This window comes from Elgaria multicarinata, chromosome 3 (genome assembly GCF_023053635.1).
Source record: "Elgaria multicarinata webbii isolate HBS135686 ecotype San Diego chromosome 3, rElgMul1.1.pri, whole genome shotgun sequence".
NCBI lineage: Eukaryota > Metazoa > Chordata > Lepidosauria > Squamata > Anguidae > Elgaria > Elgaria multicarinata.
The window spans coordinates 52,923,928-52,945,575 of NC_086173.1; the positions used below are offsets into that span (position 1 = coordinate 52,923,928).

Here is a 21,648-nt window from a genome sequence, read left to right on the forward strand (position 1 = left end):
TTCTGGGGGATAATTAGAGACAATAGGGAAAGTGATGCATGCCTGAGGCACTTGGAGCAAGGGAAGGCAGTGCCTTGCTACCTGAGGCATGTGCAGTCCCCCCCCCCCCCCCGTTCCTCTTCTTGGGGCTCCTCCCTTCCATTAAATAACTGGGTGCAAAGTAAGCAGAACAATTTTCCAGCCTTGAAAAGGAGCGCTGCCGCCGCCAGCTGTTGTACCTGCCTGCAACTGTTTGTGATTGTGGGTGGGGGTAGACACACAACTCAAAACACCCTTGAAGGCCAATTTTACGATTTATTAACTCAAGACGGCTGCATCAATATATCAACCACACAAAATAATTTATGCCACAATTTGAACCCAGCATTTTCTTTTTAGCCTATTTTCCGTTGGTCCTTTTGATCTCCAAGTGCAGCACCAACCAGCAGGTCTTTACACAACTATACTTTGCGGTATAGTTAATTCATGAAGGGGCTGTGCTTTCAAGTGTGTGTGTGATGGGGGTAGCCAGGACTTTTGTCCTCAAGTACGAGGAAAATAGTAGTCAGAAGCAACAAGCAGAAAAGGGCAACTAAAATAATCAAGGGGCTGGAGCAACTTCATGAGGAAAGGTTACGTTTGGGATGGTTTAGCTTAGAAAAAAGGCAGCCGCCAGTGAGTGTCAGATGACACAGCCCAGTGTTAGAGGAAAATCTGCGGACTTCTTCTGACAACCCCCTGAAGAAGGCCTTTAAAAAGACACAGGCCAAAACGCGTTGGGCTTTGTATCAATAAATCCTTTGCAACCTGAGAACTTGTTTCCTCCCTTCTTTTCACCTGATTATATGCTACCACCAGTGTCAGAGGTGGAATGTCTTTGTAAACTAGCTGGTGGGGAATAAAAGCCAGAGGGTGCTGTTGAACTCATATCCTGTTTGTGGGTTTCCCACAGGCAGCCGGTCAGCCACTGTGTGAACAGAATGCTGGACTAGATGGACCCTTGGTCTGATCCAGCAGGGCTCTTCTTATGATCTTAACAAGTGAGGCTACAATAGGGGAGCAAAGAGGAAAAATCCTTGGAGTTGTCAATCGAACTTGCTACATTCGCTACAGCTTCTGCCATAGTCAGCTTAGCAAACTCATACCTTCTATAGCCTTGCTTTCCTCCTTCATACAGGTCTGGGTCATAGGCATTGTAAGAGGAAGCAGAGGGTCCAATGCAGGTTCTGCTCCAGCTATTGGTGCTGCAGACTAGTGCCTCTACTTGCTTTTTCACTGCTGCTGCATTCTTACAGCAATCACAGCATTTGTTGCATTGTGGTTTGGCATCCCCAAAGTAGTTGGCTATTGAAGCATGACGACAACTAAGAGGCAAGAAGAGATTAACGTTATTTTGTGAAAAGGGGGCAGGCAAAGAGACTGCTGAAGTGACGATGGTGCTCAAACGACAAATACCCATAGGATAAGCAGAGACCATCACAATAGGCATCATTTGCTTTCCAAAGTTTCTAGGTAACTGAAATTTGCTGGCATATAATTTTAGAATCACTTGAGTACACAGGTTGGTAACCACAAATGGTTTGTTGACAGCCCCTCCTACCAGCTTTTAAACCAGCAGTTATGATAAAATACCAAAGGCATTTAAAGAGTTACAAAGGCACCCATTTTAGGGTTGCTTCACATTGTCCTTTCCCCCTTCCACTCAAGCAGTTGCATTTACCGAAGAGGAAAAACATTGTGGTGCACACATTATTATCTCCATGTGAGGGCAGGTTTGTGAGTGGCTGAAGATGGATTGCAATTGCTTGTGTGTACAGAAAATGGTAGAATAAACCAGTCCTTATGCTGTTTGGGGGAAAGAATTCCTTTGGGAGAGGATGGACTGTTTGCTGGCATCATAGAAATTCCAATGCAGATTATTAATTAAGTGACATTCTTCTTTTGAGGCTTGCTTTTTATTACAAGTTCTTCACAAGATGGCAAGCTAATGTTTTACAGAAGTGTCCTGAAATCTTCTGTTCCTTTTGTTTACTTTCAGGCTCTACTGAATATCACAACAGCAGTTAGACACACACACACACACACACACTCCACCTCATTCTGCACATCAATGCAGTGCTCGAAAATGTCCCTTCTTGTTATCACAGTTTCCCAAAGTGTCCTTTAGTTTACATTCTAAAATGTAACATAGTGAAGATGGACCACTCATCAAGAAAAGGAATAGTACTACAAAGCCACTTGCATTTCTCGTAATTTGCACAATATTCACAGGAAAATCTTAACCTACATTCACAAAGGCCAATTTGTATTTTCTTTTAATACCTGAAGGAACGACTCCAGAACTGGATTTTCTCCCACCTATGTATTATTCTAAATAGATTATAACTGAAAGCAAGTTGAAATACTCCCAATCATTTTTAAAAAAACCACAAAACCCCCCACAAATGGCTTTTGCTTGAATACAGGCTTATTAACTGTGTTCTTCTTCAATGGGTGGGGAAGAGTAACACTGAATCCCTAATAGAAAAAGGTCAAGAATGGCAATGGAGTATCTTTGTAAAAAGACATGAGAAATGTTTCCTACCATTCTGGCTATACTCTATCACAGGCAATGGGCTGGGAGGTGTCAAATAGGGAAACTTGCTAAAGCTGGCAGCTCTGAGAGTGCAGCAGGCAAAACAAAAAACGGTCTGTGCTAAAACAGGAAGGGCTGGTACCCTCAGGTAGAGAGAGCTGAGCTAGTGCCAGCTACTGTGCTGTGTGCTCCAGGTCACCGTCTGCAGAAAGTGAGGGTGGGGAACTGAAAGATGCGACAAAGCTATCTTTATAATCCCTGCAAAATGGCACTGACTCACACCGCTCTTGAGCTTAAAGAAAGCACCCTTTTCACATCCACTGAAAGACCATCATGTCTAATTTTCCCTCCATGCCCCTCCAGAAATTGCTTACACTGCCCAGCTGGAAATGCCAAGGGTCTTTAGCAAGTTACTCCTTTGTTTTTCAGAATAGGAGAAAGACAAGATATAATTCCGTCATGCTCGGGGCACAATGTTTGGTTTTTAGTTTACAGCGACTCATAAATCTTAGCCAAACTGATCCAACAACTCCCCAGTATGGTTTCCAAGACAGCAAAGGAAGAACTCAATATGCATAACTAAATACATACCCATATGGAAAAACAACCACCACTGGCTGGTAAAAGTTTAGGCAATATTTTAACCAGTGGTGGTGGTGAAGCTGGTGGGGCTATATTTTCAAGTCACAGGCTCAGTCTCTGGCAGTTTGATTATGAATTATCTCTGCCAAAATGCTAGAAAACCAATGGCCTGTCAGGGTCACTGGTTGGTTACTTGGCTAGAATAGACCATTATTCTGACCTAGAATAACTAGGCCAGCTTATTGGAGAATTCAGATCTTTTACTCATGCCATAAGAAAAGCAAGCTCTCTCTAAAATGGGATATTCACACTGGGACCTAAATAGAGGGGAAAGGAATGGTAGGAGAGGGTCTGCTGGTAAAAACTATTCTTGCAGATAAATAACAAGGGATTATAACTACCACCCACACCCCTCCTAACACTCCTCCCCCAAATCCCCCTGGCCTTGGACTGAGCACACGTTTCCTTCATACCACTAGGCTATATGCCCCTTAACCAAAACAATTTCCTTAAGAGTGCAGGACTTAGTGGTACTAAGTTGGCACATTGTTTTAACTGTTTTAATAGTTTTACTACTTTTAAATTATATATTGTTTTAACTTGGTTTATGGTTTAATTTGTTTTCAGCTGTGTATATTTACTGCTTTATACTGTATGCTTTTATCTGTATGCCGCCCTGAGATCTTATTGAAATAGGGTGAGATATAAATGTTTTAAATAAATAAATAAATACTCAGCCAACGTAAGGAGAAAGTAGGTGGTGCAATTCAGGGGAGAATGTCAGAAAGCAATTGCATCCTGTGAACTGTCAGGCTGCTGTATTCCAATCTTTGGTAGGGATGTCTGAGGAATCCATTTGGGGATGGGTGGAGCGTGATGGGATCTCATCCGCTTGGCTCCCTGAACTCCATTCAATCTTCTCCTAGCTGGCCCAAAGTGGCCTGCAGCCAGTTGGGCGTATAAATGGATTTATGTTGGTTATAAATTTGCATAAATTATGGCCACAGCTTGCACAAATTCCAGCTCACACAAATTTGCACAATTTGCAGCTGTAATTGCAGAAATCTCTATTTGTGCAAGCCTAGCTGGGCATGCTGCAGAAATCCAGTGAGCCCCAAAAGGGCTGTATTTCCCAGTGATGGTCATCCCTAGTTGTGGTTGCTTACAATTCAAATAGAGGCTGGTAATGGAATCTGAGCACAGTTCTCACCCTCCTGTGGACTTTCACCAAATTCACTACCTTTTCATGCTGACCTGTATTTACTCTAGGGATGGTGGATTTCTGTAGCTTTAACTCAGTTCTAAAAAATATATTTTGTACTATTATATATTCAAATTTATAGCTAGCTCTATTTTCAAGGGCTCATATAGGGATCAATCTTCATTCAACAAAGGCACTGTGTTTTTTGCTCTATGTTATTTGATTAGGTAGAAGTTCCCAAATGTCATGGGATGCCCGCCCTTTATTAAAATCCTCCTTTTGAGGTAGGCTTATTTAAAATTTTACAGAAAAATGACAAAACTCTGTCAAAAACCTCTATTTTAAACAATTCAGAACACTAACTTTAATGTGAAAAAAGTCACTGAAAAAACTAAAGTTGTTTTGACTTTTTCAAGGGATATCTTTGAGGAAAAACATAAGTGTTCAAACGTTTCCTTAAGTACAAGAGGCATCTTCCAGTTCTTTCATTCCTCTTCCTTTAGTGTTGGCTTCTTCACAGAACAGATGAGTCTTTTTCTAAAGCTAATAAAGTACTTAGTTGCCTGGAGAAAAACTAATTACTTTAATATAGGGACAGACAAATGGAAGGGAACTACCTCAACAGCCACCGATGCTGCATGACAAAAGTTCTCAAAAAAAAAATAGAGAAGGAACTTTGTACACAACCAAGAGTTACACAATGAGCTTGCAACAAGTGTTGATTTTGGGAGTTCTTTGCTGGGGAGTCTGTATTAGCAGCAATGCTCCATTTGTGCTCACTCCCCTTCTTGGTGCACATGTAATATGAAACTCTACATCTCTGGCACCATTAACAACAAAAAGAAAGAGAGAGAGAGAGGGAGAGAGGGAGGGAGGGAGAGCTTGCGCAGAAGAGAGCGCTCAAGCGCAGGCAGAGACGGCAGCTGGCTGTCAGCAGCAGGGACAAGAGGAGCTGAGCGAGGAAAGAGATAGGAGACAGAGACAGTCAAAAATGGGAGAGCTGACATGAAATAACAGAAAGAAAACACAAAGGACGAAGGAACTGCCAGTCCTACAGCAACACTAGGGTAAGACTATATTTTGCCTCTTCTCACCCTACTACAGCATCTCAATGAGGAAAGACTGGACCATTCAGTTTAAACTTGTGTCAAGATTACATAGTAAGTGGCAACATTGGCTGTGAGAAGGACACATTGGGCAGGGGAGTGTAGGGTATAGAGAAAAAAGTTTTTTGCTGGGTCTGTAAAGTTGTGCTGCAGAGAGAGAGAGAGAGAGAGAATGAGAATTAGATCAGTTCTGGTATTCCGGCCCCCTACGAACAGAGCAGCAAAAGATTTCAAAATCAGCAACAGGAAAAATTAAATTCCACTAGTAGTAACAACAGCTTGTGCAACCATGTTAAATTATGCATGGTTAAAAAAATGTGTACACTCTTCATTTACATAATCCCTGGCAGTTTGGAATGCACATATTCTTTCCCTTCCCTTACTTCTAAAGACGAGTTTGTAGGAGCTATTGCACATAAATCAGTGTTTGTCTCTGGATTCTGGACTTTGTGCCAATTATGGGACCTTCAACATTTGTATACTTGCACTTGGGTTTCCAGCAGTAGTTAGATTGGAACAGCTGCAGAAATATGGCCCAGGTTTTAATGGAGTATGTTACTGAGGAATGCTGTATGAATTTATTTTTATTTTTAATACATTACTTCTGGTGCTGCTGGCAGTAGCTTTGGTGCAGAAACATATTTTACTGTGATCTGACATTCATCCAACCATACCATGCTCTAAATATAAGGGAACACTGACCACAGCAGGGTATTTAACTCTAGCATACGCTTGTGTAAACATGTGTGAAGCAGAATACCACACAACGTAGGAAATTAGAAGCTTTCACCAGAATTAGATTCAAAGATACCAGCTACACCAAAGACTTATACACGTGCCCATCTTCTAAAGAGACATACCAGCATCTGCCAACAATACTCTTCTGCTACAGCATGGGTCAAATGGGCTAGTCTCTATGCAAGAAGATAAATGGATACAAATACATTAAAATGGTAAGACTTAGAAAACAGTGGGGGAGCATTTCAATCAGCATAAACATTCTTTAATACACGTTATTATCCAATTCCACCCAAAAAGGTTTCAAAGGAAGACTCCAGCATGAAGCTGCTAACGTTAAACTTTTTTAATAAATTCTGCACTGAAAGTAGGTCTGACCAAATCTTGAGAATGGCTAGCTTACTATAGAAACTAGCTGTTCTTCCTTGGGCCTGTTCACACCAGCAGCCTGTATTAGGGAATGAATCACACCCACACTGATTGGGTTAGCCTCACTGTAAATACAACATAAAATATAACTTTCTTATTCTTTCTATATTCAAATTTGCATACACTCACGCACGACATATACACAAATACAGTGGACTCTGGCCCATGAAAGCATATACTGCAATACGTTTATTAGTCTTCAAGACTCTTTGTTGTTTTTACTGTTACAACTAACATCTTGAACTTACTACAAATGTCCATTGAGATTTTGTCAGACAAATAAGCAGGCACAGTGAGAAGAACAGAAGGACCCTGCTTTAAAGCAGAGGACCTTAATCTTTTTACTAACGGGACACATGAATGGAATTTGTCTCCTCCTCACTGTCCTAGTTTTTAGCCAAGCTAGCCCACACCAGAGCCTAATGCTACTGTCTCCAGCGACTACCAAGTCACCCAATAAAAATGCACCACAAGGTACTTTCAATCTTGAGCTCCTATTCAGCAACCACTGTCATGAAAAGTAATTCTCAGCTATGGCAGAGGACATGTTTTATAAAATTGACCCCCACATTTGATAGGAGCCTCAATACAACTTTCAAAACCATAAAAAGAATATAAAAACAACCGCCTTATATTTTTTCCAATAGTAGCTAAAAACAAGGGGTTAAAACCTGTCATTTATCTCCAAAACGTCTACATATGTTCCTTCTTGCTATTACAGTTTCCAATAGTGGCCTTTTATTTATATTCCAAAACTGAGGTCTACTAGGCTGAACAAAGATAACAGACTTGGCACCATGTGGATCTCATTGGGTGAAGCATTTCAAAGCCAGGGTGCTGCAAGAGAAAAGCACTGATCCTTGGTCATTTGCTCCCTTTACTTTCTAAAGCAGGCAAACCTGGAGAAGAGCCTTTGAAGATGACCTTAAAATTCAGTTAGATTCTTGTGTGGAAAATAAAAATTCAATCTACAACAGTTAATTACACATCCCTCCTGCTGTCATCACCTCTACCTTTTTTGGATTCATCCATCCCAGACATCATTTCTGGATAGAATTTTTTCTTGTTTCAACTAAACAGAAAAATAAAACGTGGGTGTCATCAGCACAGCAATGACAGAGTCTTCCAAAACTCTGTACTACCTCTCTTTGCAGCTGCTTACAGCTATTAAATAGAATAGCTAACAAATCAGTGTTATGCTTCTATGTAGTCTTCTTGATTCAAGTTTAAATTAAATTAGCTACTCCCCTATAGGATGGTATAACTCACATTCATAAACATTCCAAACTTTCCTAAACATTCTAAACACATTTAAATGTATCCTACCATTCTCTGCTACATGTAGTTCTCTGCATGTAGCACACGATAAAACGGAAAAATAGTCTGATATGGGAAGATGAACTGGAAAAATGAATTAAATTACAGATAGGGTCTTTATAGTCATACACTTCTCTATTCATAAGGCAGGCAATTTGCTCAAACATGCCGGGAAGAGTCAATGACAGTTTTGCTGCTACCTGTCAAGACTTTCTCCTACTTAGATATTTTATTCATTTGTTGCTAAGGCCAATTATACCTAATTAGTAGTATCATGATGGTTAATCAGCCATTTTGGAGCTGGTACTTCAGTACGTATTTCCAAAGAAATATTGTTTCGGTTGTGTGCAAAAAGCAGAACAGAAAAGCAAAAAGAAAACAAAAGCAGCCCAAACCAAATTCCCTTCAAGAGAACTCTTTCCACCACTCCCCATTTCACGTGACACGCTTATTGAAACTTTAAGGCTGTCTTTGAATCTGGCTGACTTGCAACAGACAAGGATGGTTTATATGCTGACAAACTTGTTATGCAAAAATATTAGAATATTTATATGGAAACACAAAATAACTAAACCAGCCAGCCTTCCTTGTGTTAGAAGGAATTCCAGGGTTCCTATTATGAAAACAACTTCTGCCTTTTTTAAAAGGGGATCTGTTGCTTCTGTTATAGATGAAGGCAGAGGAAGAAAAAGGTTAAATAAAAAAAAGCAAGAATCTAGGAGACAAAAAATGGGAGAAGAGCAGTCCAAATTTTTCTAGAAAAAAATGCTGAGAGTTTGGCAGGAGACTAATACAGCGGCTAAGGGGAAACATACAATTTGAAACACATGTCTGGGAATAACAAAGCAGAGCCCTGGCTTGTGTTACCAGCTGTCATACAGTAAAGAGGCCTCTCAGTCTCCATAAAGCACAATTGCCAAAGAGCATTTGCCAGAGGCGATACAGTACAGCAAGATACTAAGTATGCTACCCATTCACATCAGGAACACACAGACTGTGTGATATTCTGTAGAAACTATAACCATGACTTCACCGTGTTTTTCAAAAGTGGCTGGACTCTGTTCTCTTTCCCTGAGAATTCCACAGGCCTCCCCTTGAACATATATAGCTGTTAGGAAGGCATTTGAACAAGATGGGATGAAGACAAAGGCATCCTAGAGATGTGGGAGAAATGCCACAGCTAAAAAAGCAAAAGTTTTCATGAACACTACTCCAGATTTCTCACCTCTATCCCCTGAATAGTTACTATGTGCTGCTTCTTGCAAACCCAAAAGTATGGATAAACTGAATTATGGGATTATTAGTCCAAATAAGCATCCTGGCGTGTGCATATGAATAAAACACAGGTCTGAGCTCTCTTATTTCTCCAAGCAGTTCCTAAGAATTTTTGTGCTTTTCCCAAACCACCACAGGAAAGTTTTGTGCAAAGCAAACTCCTAAGAATGACCCTACTGAACTCTACCAATAAACTAACTAGTCCATTTTGTACTCAGCAGCAGCGACATTTGGATGCCTACCACATGTAAAAGTAGGAGGTATGAATAATATACTCTCATTTTCAGTTACTCCCTCCCAGTTACTGGCAGTTTAAGGTTCAGAAGTTAAAGGAGAGTTTACAAAATCTGTTTTCAAAAAGATGTGTCACCCTGAAGTAACACTTCCCTAGAATTTTCCCACGATTACTTGCTCTTACACAACACACTATGGTGCATACACTTACAACTGCCTCCCAAATTCCATCAAGGGCCATCGACTCTGCAACTTGGTGCAGGGGGGCGGGGAGACAAGACAGACAGACATGCCCTTTCCATTGGCCTACCTGTTCCAACTGACACCCAGCATCTTCCTTCTTGGGCTTCAGCACTCAGCCACCTGTTTTGACCTATCTGCACTCTCTCTATTGGTTGCTAGCTGCCTCACGTTTTGTTGAAAACAGGTAGGATATAATAAATACTGAAATATTCATGCTTATCATAGGAATAGAGGAAGCTGCTTTTAACAGAGTCAGACCATTGGTCCGACTAGCCCAGTATTGTTAACATTGACTTGAAGCAGCTCTGTAGGGTTTCAGGCAGGAGATTTTCCTGCCATATCTGGAGATGCTGACATGTGCTCTACTACTGAGCTACAGTCCCTCCCAATGTTTCACTATCTGCATAGGTCTGCAGACAGAATGGGTAAACAGGACAATCAATGTGTGTCTGGGTGCAGTTCATGGGGGTGGCGGGCTCACCTGGCAATCCCTGTCTCTTTGTGCAAGTTTTAAAAAAACACAAATATGCAGGACCTACAGGAGCTTTGAGACATTTTGTACCACATTCAGAAAGTCATGTTGGCAGTCCATGGGGAGGAGTTATAAGAAAAAGTAGCCTGAGAAGATTTATAGGTAAATGCTACTTAATGGGAATATTTCTCTGGAAACACATGTAAACTATACATAGTATCAAACAATATACTATAAGCTTCCTATCTAGTACTTGACAGTATTACTTTTCACATAATACTCAAGGAAGAAAATATTTTCTTTTGTTTCTATTAAGTCTCTGCAAAACGTATATAGCTTTAGTTCTTTTTCTTATAATCCATTTCAGTTTGGAATAACAACCATAGCTCAGTGATAGAGTGGCTGCTTTGCCAGCAGAAGGTCCCAGTTTCAATCCTTGGCATCTCTAGGTAGGAAAGAGTCCTGTCTGAGAGCCATCACCAGTCATGGTAGATAGTACTGAGCTAGATGGACCAATGGTCTGACTTGGTATTTATTTATTATTGCATTTATAAGGCAGCTTCCTATGTTCAGTGAACAAGAATAGGGAATACCTGTCTCCGAGGCAAAGAAATTAGAATTATCCATCCTGGATCACCCAGCTATCATCTTTTGAGGTTTACTTTTCTACATTAATGCTAACTCCTCATAGGATCCCATTTCAGAGGTCACACACAAATAGTGCCATGCCAGGTTACTACGCTAAAGCCAAACCTTCAGAGAGACATACAGAGCTCTAAATCAGTTTTACTAACTTGCCGTGATCAATGTTTGCAGAGAAAACAGTTCAGTTTGAAGGAGAACTGTTCTACAGAGAGGCCCTATCATATGGGTGGGGTTTGAAAGACAGCTAGCCAACTGTAATTACCTTCCCAAAGGACAGAGGGCTTATAAATACTGGCGTTCTGATTCTAAATTTGGAAGCTTCTTTATGGTTCCCAGATGGACATAAATGTCCCACACCCCATCAAAAGATGTCATTAAAAGTGTAAGAAGAACATAAGTGCTTTACAGCCCTCTTATCATATTCATCTTCACAAGTGTCTTAGATCTTCATTTTTCCCATTTTATGGATTGGAGATATGTTCCACAGCTTCCCAGTAATCTGTAGATAATCAAGATTTGCATCGAGTTCACTTTGGGCCATGATCAACATTCTGTCCACTGGGTCACACTGGCTGTGGTATTTTAACAGGCACTGCAAGATAGTGACTGCATATCAATTTGTAGCTATGCTGTGGAATAAAAAGTGTTTGAGCAACACAAACTTGTTAGTGTGTTTTCAAGTAGATCTGGTGGGGCACATGAATATTTGCCTTAAGTAAGCCCAGTTTTGCTCACACAGGAGTGGCAAACCAATAATTTCTTCCAGCCTTTGAGTATTCAGCCTCTGCCAGGACACACAAACACAAACAGGTAAACATAATCAGTCTCATGGGGGAAAGTTTTAACCATTGGCCAACCCTGAGAAATTTAACTCTATTCGCCTTCAAAATACAAAGCTGAATTTATTAGGCTTATAAATAGTCTACTTTACTCACTTATTAGAGTACACTTCTCAAAGCAAAGGAACTATTCCACCCCCAATTCACTATTTCCAGGTCCATAGAAAGCCACTATCCTAAACATATAATTTAAAATTCAGTAATTTAAACCACTTCATAGAGGACTAGTGAGAAAATAGGTAGAGTACAGTTATAAGCCTGACCATTAACAGGAGGGCAGTGGGAGGAGAGAAACCTGAACACAAAAACAGTTTGTCCTACAACTGAAGTCTCGAGGTTGCAAAGTAATTGAACAGCTGTCATGTACAGTGGTCTCCTGATAACAGAAGATATCCCTTGGGAAAAGAGCCAACATATTCCTTCTGTGGAGCATATTCTTAGAAGGTGTCTGCTATACTATCAGGACCCAGATGGAAGCAATCTAACAACGGAGAATGTCTTTATTTATTTGTCCACACTTCATCACCAGCTAACAGAGCTCCTACAGGAAAAGCAAATTTGGAACCATTACTACACCATACCATTGCACACACCAGGGTATCCTCCTACTGTCAGCTCCCTGGTTTATCTTATTGTATTCACCTAGTATGGCATTTGATGAACTCAGCTAGCTGTCTTATCACTGATTAAAGGGCCAGAAAACATATTCATGTTTGTTTTATTTTAAATGTAGATTTGTCCTGCAATGCCTGTGAAGTAATGTATAAACTGCAGCCAAAACAACACTAATTCAACACACTATCTGCATATAGGGACAGAGGACAGCACACATTTCTGTTAAGAGTTGTGAGTTCTGCATTAGCTTTACCATTTGTGTCTTTTGGTGGTTCTGAGAAATTCGCTCAGTCTCTTTTGAAGCAGAAGTAATGGAGTTATCTCCAAACAAAGCAGTACCTGATAGGCTAAGTGCTTTGTATAAGGTCTCCTTGATGAACAATTTTCCTCGTGGGAAAACCCACCACTTAAGAGAATAGAAGAGAACTCTACTTTGGCTCCTTTCTTAGCGGGCTAGCCTTCTCCTCTTTGAATATCCCCCTCTCCAGCCAAAATGTTATAGCACTTCAGCCCCTGTGAATGTCAGTTTCAGTTAAAGGCATTTGGTACTGTTGTGGTGTTTTGAAGGAGCTCTTTAATAGCTCTTCTACCCCACAGCTTTAGCCATAGGGCCTTTCTTCATTTGAAAGGGGGGGGGGAACAAGTTCGAGAAGTCACAGTTCTCTTCCCTACCGTACAGACAAGCTATTAAATGGGATCACTTCCACTAAAACTGGATTTCTACAAGTCATCTCCAGTAATGACAGTAACCTTTTCAAGTGAGGGGATGCAGGATTTTTAGCAAACAATTGCAAAGTTCCTGACTGTAAGCCTGCAACATTTCTTCAGTCTGGAAAAAATCAGTTACCTGCAATCATACAAGTAACTGTAGCTGAAATAATTTCTACATACAATCTATCCTTTTGTAAACCAAAAACTTTCCTAACCATGCAGCGGCACACCCGTGGAATGTTCTCTTTCACACCAAACCCTGAACGCCTAAGCTCTTTCAACAGGACTCTGCCAAGCTTAAAGCCCTTACACTGAAAGAATGTTAAGTTGCTGCTGACAACTGGTACAGGAGCTCTAAAAATTTAAACAGACAAATTAAGTAACTGCTGCAGTAAAGACTAAAAAAAAATCTTGTATAGATGTTAACATGTATACTAAAGACCCCAGAAATGACATTCAACTTTTTAAAATTTTGTAATACTTAATGCTCATGCACAATAAAATACAAAGAAGTTGAAAGCGGTAGACTGTCCACAACAAATAGAAGCTCCAGATTAAGTCATACCATGGATTGGACCCAGCCAAGTCATACTTAGAGCAGCAGGCCCATTGGAATCCATGGGACTTAAGCTAGTATGACGAAGTCTTGATCCAAGCCATTGAAAATAAAGTACAATAATTGCTGAACTGCATTTTAAGTCTCCCCTAATCAGCTGATATACAGGCTATATGATGCACATGATACAGAAGTTGGTCAGAATTCACAATACCACCACTAAATGCCATTCTAAGATGCTAGAACATTCAGAATGCAGCATGAAGCAGATGGAATCCAAGAAACTCTAGAACAAAAGCAAATGCTTCTCAATGGAATGAAACTTAGAATATAGAATACAATTTAGTACATGGAACACGACATTATGCACTTCATGAGGAACACAGATCTTGCAGCAAGCAACTAAAAAACTGTTTTCTTCTGAGAGCATTTCTGGATAATTGGAGACATAACAAGACCAAGTAAACTTGGCCAGATAGCTATAAACCAGCTAATAATAATAATAATAATAATAATAATAATAATAAAAAATTTATTTCTTACGCGCCTCTTCCTTTGGATCAAGGCGGGGAACAACATAAGTACAGGAATCAACACATCTTAAAAATTCTTGATTTTACATTGATCTAGGTAGGCCTGCTGGAAAAGGCTAATCTTCAAAGCTGCCTTAAAATCGCAGAGAAAGTTAATTTTTCGAAAATCCTCCGGCAGGCCGTTCCACAATCCGGGGGCGACAGAAGAAAAGGTCCTCTGGGAAACTGATGTCAGCCTAGTTTTGGCTGACTGAAGTAAGTTCTCCCCAGAGGACCTGAGTGTGTGGGGCGGACTGTATGGGAGAATGCGATCCCGCAGGTAACCTGGACCCAAACTATTTAGGGCTTTAAAGGTAATGACCACCTAGTACACTGCACTGTGGAATTATGGAGTATACATATTTTAAATAAATAAAATCTGTTCACGCCAAGTTTTTTGTATAGAAAGGAATTGTTTTAGGAAAGTCTACATTATTGCTACTCCTCTGAAATAATGGGAGTGAAAACTGGGAAATCAGCTTTTGATGGGGTTGAATGGATATTATGTTTGGATATGTCTCCTCCTCCTTAGCAGCTGTACTTTGCTGGAAATCCAGGGGCAGAACCCTGACAAACTTGTTTTGCTGGTGTGCTCAATTTAGTTCGCACCAAAGAAAAGATAGCTCTTTTTCCTGGTGTTCATAAACTGAAGTTAACAGCCAAACTGTCACATATTCTCTCCTCTCTTCCCCTTCTGTGCCTCAGTGTTACAAAAAGTGGGCTGGTCAAGGCAGAAATGTCTTACAAAGACTTTCAGAAAGAACTCTATAATATCATTGAGAAGCTATGGCTCAAGCTTCAGAGACTACCCAAGGCTGAACCTTTGGAGATTGTGTCCTTTTTTGTTATTGTCTTGTTCATCGGTAAGTATGAAGCTTTCTACATGCTTGTCACAACCAGCGCTTGTTAGATGTGGTTTCTTTGTTTTGTAGGAGCTCTCAATAATATGTTTTTTGTAAGCCTTTAATCTAAAATGTTCTACAAGTTCTCAAGGAATGTAATGTTTAGGACAGGATTCGAATGTATGTTTGTGAAGAATTCAGCCCAGTTTCACACTGTTAAATTCTACCAGATAATAATAGGAGTGCTGTTTATGTACATATACATGGAGAAGAATGCAGTTCAGTGAACGAGTGTTTGGATTCTATAACATATGTACACCATCTAATCATTATCATCTGAATGGCATAGGAGGAATCCAAATTTATGGAATTATATACCTCAGCATCTGGATTAAATGGAAGTAGTGCTTTAGACTACTTTACTATAAGGCTACAGTGAATTACAGTGTAAATAGGTCATTCCTGTAGAGCTAGAACCTTTAGCTTTCTCTTTACCTGAATCCAGAAACAAAGTATTTTGCATGGGTGAAATCTACATGGAAGGTAAGTAGTTTAGGAAATAGGATGGGTTTTTGTTTTGTTTTAAGCAATATAAAACATTTCTCTACTCCAGGTCAAGCACAACTCTTCAGATAATGGAGAAATGTACACTTTATAGTTAACACTGGAGTGTCCTATCATAATGACAGCACAAGCAGCAGTTCACACCTGACTTATCATTCACATCTGAATGCTGAACATTTGGAATGTCTCCATGGCAAGGCAGCATTTTTGAGGCAATATGAAAGTTTTCTCTGTGGTTTATGGTGGATGCTCACACATGAAGCAAATATCAAAATGATTAATATGCATGCGTTTGCAACTTCCTGCAAGAAAATTATATAAGAGAAGCAGAAAAATAAACAACAGAAAGCAGGAAGCTATTATAATTTCTGTTCTCCCCACATCAGCAAAGCATTCAACTACAACTAGTTCTCAGAGATATTTGTGAACACTGGCAGGTGAACAACTTATACATGAACACTGGTACCCAACAAAATTCATCTCTGACAACTTTCACTTATGAAAGGTTTTTGGTTTTAATTATTTTTTATAGTGAAATTTCAACAATGAAGAAAGAACAGAAAAAATGTAGCTATGTACCTTTGAATGTATCAATTTCAATGCATGCCTATGAAGTGTGTTTGTGCGTGTGCATGTATATAATACAGCTTTCTAGGAATTATATATAAGCTTCAACAAAAATAGACCAAATATCCAAGTGGTATCTATAAACCACCCATTCAAATGTTGAAAGTGTTGTAACGTCATCAATGCCATTGCATTATAGGACGTGGGCATTTATCCTTCTAATGTTGTAATATCAGTCTTTTAGCTGTCAAAAGGGGGTTGAAAATTCATTTGCACTGACCACAGGTTAATTTCCAGGAAGCAGGTAGATAATTTGAAAGGACGTGTATATCAATAAATATTAAAGAGTGTTCCAATACAAAGTTTATCCATATAACAACCTCTTCCCAAAAAGAGGTAAATACGGGACATGGCAGGAACATTTGGTTAAAAAAAGCATTAGCTATGTTACAGCTAACTATTAGATGACTTAGACAAATCATTATTAAAGATATGCTGAGGTGTCCAATAGACACAGAACAAGAGTTTTCTGCTGAGTAAGGCATAACCTGAAATTAATAGATGCTTCAAATGCAGATGTTAAAGCAGCTATCCACCGATTAGGCAAAATTAGGCAATCCTATTTCATTTTTGCTTAAGACACTATATATTATATTGATTCATCAATAACAAGTATTTATAAACATGGATATAATTGATCAGCCTCAATAACTGTTCCAAAAGAGAAAGAGACTGTCTTTTGGAAAAAGCTGTAAAAGTGGAATGGCCAAATTGCAAGTATTGCCATTCAGCTGTGGCTAGTAAGTCATATTTGGCACGCAAAGGCAAGAACGTAAAAAAATTCATCATCGCCCACAAGCTGATGCAACATAAATATCAACTCATCCATACAAGTCAGGTACAAAACCATTTTCTTACCAATTTTTAAATTTGGGTTTTCCCATATAGTCAATTTAGCATGGAAAATGTATCAAAATGTAACTGATGTGACATTACATGCCACATGTCTCTTATGGCAGTAATTCTGAAAGGGACCCTATCCATTTTAATGTGCTGAAAATCTAATGCTATTTAGAGAGTATCCACTTAAGATTCTAAAACTGACTAAGGCGGAAAATCTAATCGAAGTTGAAAAGAACATTTAGTACAGCTCAACAAGTACTCCCAATAATATAAAGCATGATCCAGAAAGCCAAATCCATCTAACTGGAAATTGCATCCTTTTCAAGGATATTCATGGTGGGGAAGACCCTCCCAAATGAAACAAATAAGTGAGTTTTTAATAATATTTGCCTAATATAGATAAGAGGAATCATACACATAACAAACAACCCAAGGTGAAGTATTTATGCTGAATGTATTTATCTTACCCCATAAACTCAACTTTAAAGATGCCCAACTATCTAAATACCATGAGATCTCATTAATCAAGTTATTCAAATTAAGCTTAATTATTTGAGATATGTACCTGGGAAAAAGTATTCCCAAATAAGTAATAACATCTGGGCACTACTGAAGTTGCCAATTAGCTAATACACTATGAGATTTAGTTTCCTCCACCAGTTTTTTTGCAAATTCCCCATTTCCCTCAGCCCCCACCTATGCCATTCAGCAGTGTCCCCCAGCGCTTTGTAGCATGGGAGGGGGCTGGAGGAGCTGCCATGGAAAAGACTTCTGACAGCCTTGTTGCACTGCACCTGAATTAGCAGTAGTTGTTCTACAGCAGAGCTGGCCAAAATCTCCAAATTTAAAAGCCATACAAAAAAACCCTTTCATATTGTCAAGTGCCACAGTCTGTGCTAGTTTCTGATGCCTTTCTCTCTTTTTACCACCACTCCTTCCCCAATCCACTCTAAAAAATCCCCCTCCCCATACTCTGCTTGTTGTTTATTCGTTCAGTCACTTCCAACTCTTCGTGACTTCATGGACCAGCTCACGCCAGAGCTTTCTGTCGGCCGTTGCCACCCCTAGCTCCCCCAGGGTCAAGTCTGTTACAACTCTGCTACAGCTTCTCAGTTCCAAGTCCTATTCAGCCTTCTGCTTTCAGGCCTCATGGAGCCTGCTGCCCCCTCCCTTCACTACGTCAGACTGGAAGCATGCTACTTTGACATTGATCAAAGTTGTTTTAAATAGATATTGTTGTTTTTTATGCTTTTGATGGTTTAAATTTTTTGTATATTTGTTTTTAATGTTCACTTTTCAACTTCTGTAAACCGCCCAGAGAGCTTTGGCTATGGGGGTGCTATATAAATGTAATAATAATAATAATAATAATAATAATAATAATAATAATAATAAAAATTTCTTACCCATCTCTCCATTTTGATCAAGGCGGGTATAAGATTCATAAAATACTGATTAAAAACATAGCATACATTTTTAAAACTTCCTTTAAAAAAATCCTAAAAGCATCTTAAAATTTCACTGGATAGGCCGGCTGGAAGAGATCAGTCTTTATAGCTTTGTTAAATGCTAAAAGACTGTTAAGTTGATAAATCTCCTCCGGCAGGCCATTCCAGAGTCTGGGAGCAGCAGAAGAAAAGGTCCTCTGGGTAATACCTGTCAGCTTATCAATAAATAAATTGATCAATAGAATTAATGATCAATTGTGTCTACAATTGCTTTTATATTGTATTTTGTATTTGTGTTTTTTAACTTGTTGGTTGTTTTATGATGGTTTTAATTTTTGTGAACCGCCCAGAGAGCTTCGGCTATTGGGCGGTATAGAAATGTAATAAATAAATAAATAAATAAATACCTCCTCTATTGTCCTGCTCTAAGCCTCCTTGTTAAGAGTGGCTGGGAGAGAGGAGAGGGCAAGGGAAACTTTTTTTTTTTTGTAGGAGAAAGAAGCCAAACAATTAAAAACAATGAGCCCGAAGTCATAGATTGAGCATGCTTATTCTATAGCTCTTCCTACTAGCAACTAGTTTGACATGCTTTGTTAATAATTCCAGAGGAGAAGACATACATCTACAACCTGATGCTTTTCCATTGCTCCATTCAATGCATAGTGGGTTAGGGTTTGTTGTAATTTCTGGCTGCCATTTCCAGGAGCTAATATTCTACCTCTCAATTTGCCTTTCAGTCACAATACTTTCAATGATGATCATAGCTTGCAGCTGTTGCTGTGCACAATGCTGCAATGGACGCCCTAAACCCAAAAGGAGGAGGATCCAAGTTCAGCCAGCAGTCCATGCATAAGAATGCATTAAGAAAAGAATGTGGAAGTTTGGCAGAAATAATATGAGGAAACTGGTACAGGAATATCCTTAGATGGAAGTTCACAAAACAAAGTAAATGACAACACCAAGCAATGAGGAGGGGGAGAGAGAGAGAACGAACCTTAACCTGGGTAGGTTTTATGCCTGGCCACGGTTTGACACTGATAAAGACATGCACTTCACAGTATTTGTCTCCTTGCCTAGTCAAGACAACGAAAATAACACCATCATCAAGCCAGTGAGATAAAAGGGCCAAAGCTGGCCAGGGTGGAAATCCCAAAATGAGCACAAAAAAACAGAGAAAAATGCCATGAACAAATTAGCATGGATTATAGAAGTTTTTACTTTGCTACTCAGGGGAGGTTCCAGAGAGATGCTGAGTACTAGGACTTCCCACTGAACTCCAAGCTATGTGCACGTACTCAGCAGAACAAGCTACACATGAGCACTGATTTCTCCTTGTTGCCAACTATCTACAGCCAAGAATGCCAGAGCATGTGATGCCCAACCAAGTCATCCATTCAAGAGAAACGATGATGCAGCCCTTGAAGCTGACACATGAGAAACCACAAAGAAAAGCAGCAACAAATCCCCTAACCCTCCTTTGCCTCCCTAAACAAAGGAAGGACAACTGCCAAAGAGAGCAAATATACTACTTGCACTAATCCTTGTCTGTGACGGGATAAAGGTGAAAAGAACCCAAATCCCCACGACACTATGCTGTTTGGTCGCCTGTCGTAAAATGAATATATTCCTTTTCTTTTTTTTTTAAAGAAAAAAGTGTTTTACTGTTTTCCTTTCCATTTACAAACTTTGCTTTGTTTGCACATTAAAAATAAACTCTTTAGTACAATGAAAGGAGAATAATTGAGCTACAGTTTAACTGTTGTGTTTAGGGTTTATAGCCAAATGCCATCTGATCCCCCCCCTTTATAAATAGCTTACATTTGTGGCAGTAACAAGGCAGTTGTGCTGGGAAGGCTCAAAAAGGGGGAGGGGATAAAGACAAACTCCCACTTCACAGTTTTTTATAGGTTACTCATAGAAGTGGTGCCAAAAGAGGGAGGGCTCAGTTCTGCCCCCCCCCCTCACCCCCGGCCTGAAATTTAAAATGTACTTGTACACAGAGAGAGAACTCACAAGCTACAGTGAGGACTGTGTTAATTCAGAAATGTGTGCAGCAGCTGGGCAATGGAATTATGACAAATGGTAGAGCAAAAGCACAGCCAAGAATGAACTGCCCAGCTACAGTTTATAGCTGAAAGTAAATCCCTTTCCAGAAAGACAGCCCCTTTGTATATTTGGTTTCTGCTCCAGTGAATCGCAAAGGGAGTTACATGAGTACAAGGCAAAAGAAATGGAGTCCAACGTATGTAAGTGGAAGCAGAAAGGAGATCTTATTGCCTCAATTAAATAGTCTCCTCTACAGTACTAACTGCCCGTGGGAGTATTCAATGTTAGTCCCAAGTAGAGAAGACACATTGGAATGAATGAGACTTAAGTTAGTCACAATGAGACTTGAGTTAGCATAGTGTTGTGGGGATTCTTTCACCTTTATCCCTGCACAGACAAAGGTTAAGTCCCATTCATTTCAATGGATCTACTCTATGCAGGACTAACAATGGATACTTATTTATTTTATTTTATTTTATTTTATTTATTACATTTTTATACTGCCCAATAGCCAAAGCTCTCTGGGCGGTTCACAAAAGGGCGGTTCATTTACTTCCCCAAGTGTTGTACTCAAGGCAGTATCAAGGTCATCTATAATCAAGCCCCTCCACTTTTGGACCTTCCTATTTGAAATATTAGATTTGCCCAGGTTGTCAATAATGTAGCATATCACAAGCAGAAAGGAAATTATTATCTAAAGGATCTCAGTAGATGCTGTAGGTCTATTTATTTAATGAACTTTAATTCATAACTTGTGTTCCAAAAGGGAAGTATTTAACCAGTATATACCGGCACAACTGCATAAGAGTCATAGTGATTATTAAAGAAGGGGCAGTGGTGCTTAGACAGAAAGAATAAATCAGAAAGTACCTACTGAGTAACACTATGGAACAGTTATTGTTTAAGTATTATCATACTATGTTTAGCATGAGATCTAATGGCCATTAAAGTTTAAAAAGTTGCAAAGGGCAACTGAAGGATATTCTTTCTTTGCCATTATATTTAAAAAATGACAAGTTTGTAGGTAGACAGCTTGAGTGTTTCTATCCTGCCCCACCAAGATATAAGCCACACTTTCTAGATTTACCCACTGACAAGAGCATTTAGGTAAGCTGAAAGATCTGCATAATGTCCTTCTCTCAGCTTTTGCAAGACTGAAGATTCTAGTTTAACATGCTTGACTTTATTG

The 21,648-nt window shown here is 39.5% G+C and overlaps 1 protein-coding gene across 1 annotated transcript; it reads left to right on the forward strand.

Annotated features, from left to right (window-relative positions):
• Window positions 1–5,215: 5,215 nt before the first annotated feature.
• SMIM5 (small integral membrane protein 5) lies at window positions 5,216–20,176 on the forward strand. The gene is made up of 3 exons (XM_063123226.1): window positions 5,216–5,404; window positions 14,795–14,952; window positions 19,151–20,176. The coding sequence occupies exons 2-3, from the start codon at window positions 14,826–14,828 to the stop codon at window positions 19,264–19,266; spliced, it is 243 nt and encodes an 80-aa protein (XP_062979296.1). The 5' UTR covers window positions 5,216–5,404; window positions 14,795–14,825; the 3' UTR covers window positions 19,267–20,176.
• The last annotated feature ends 1,472 nt before the right edge of the window (window positions 20,177–21,648 follow it).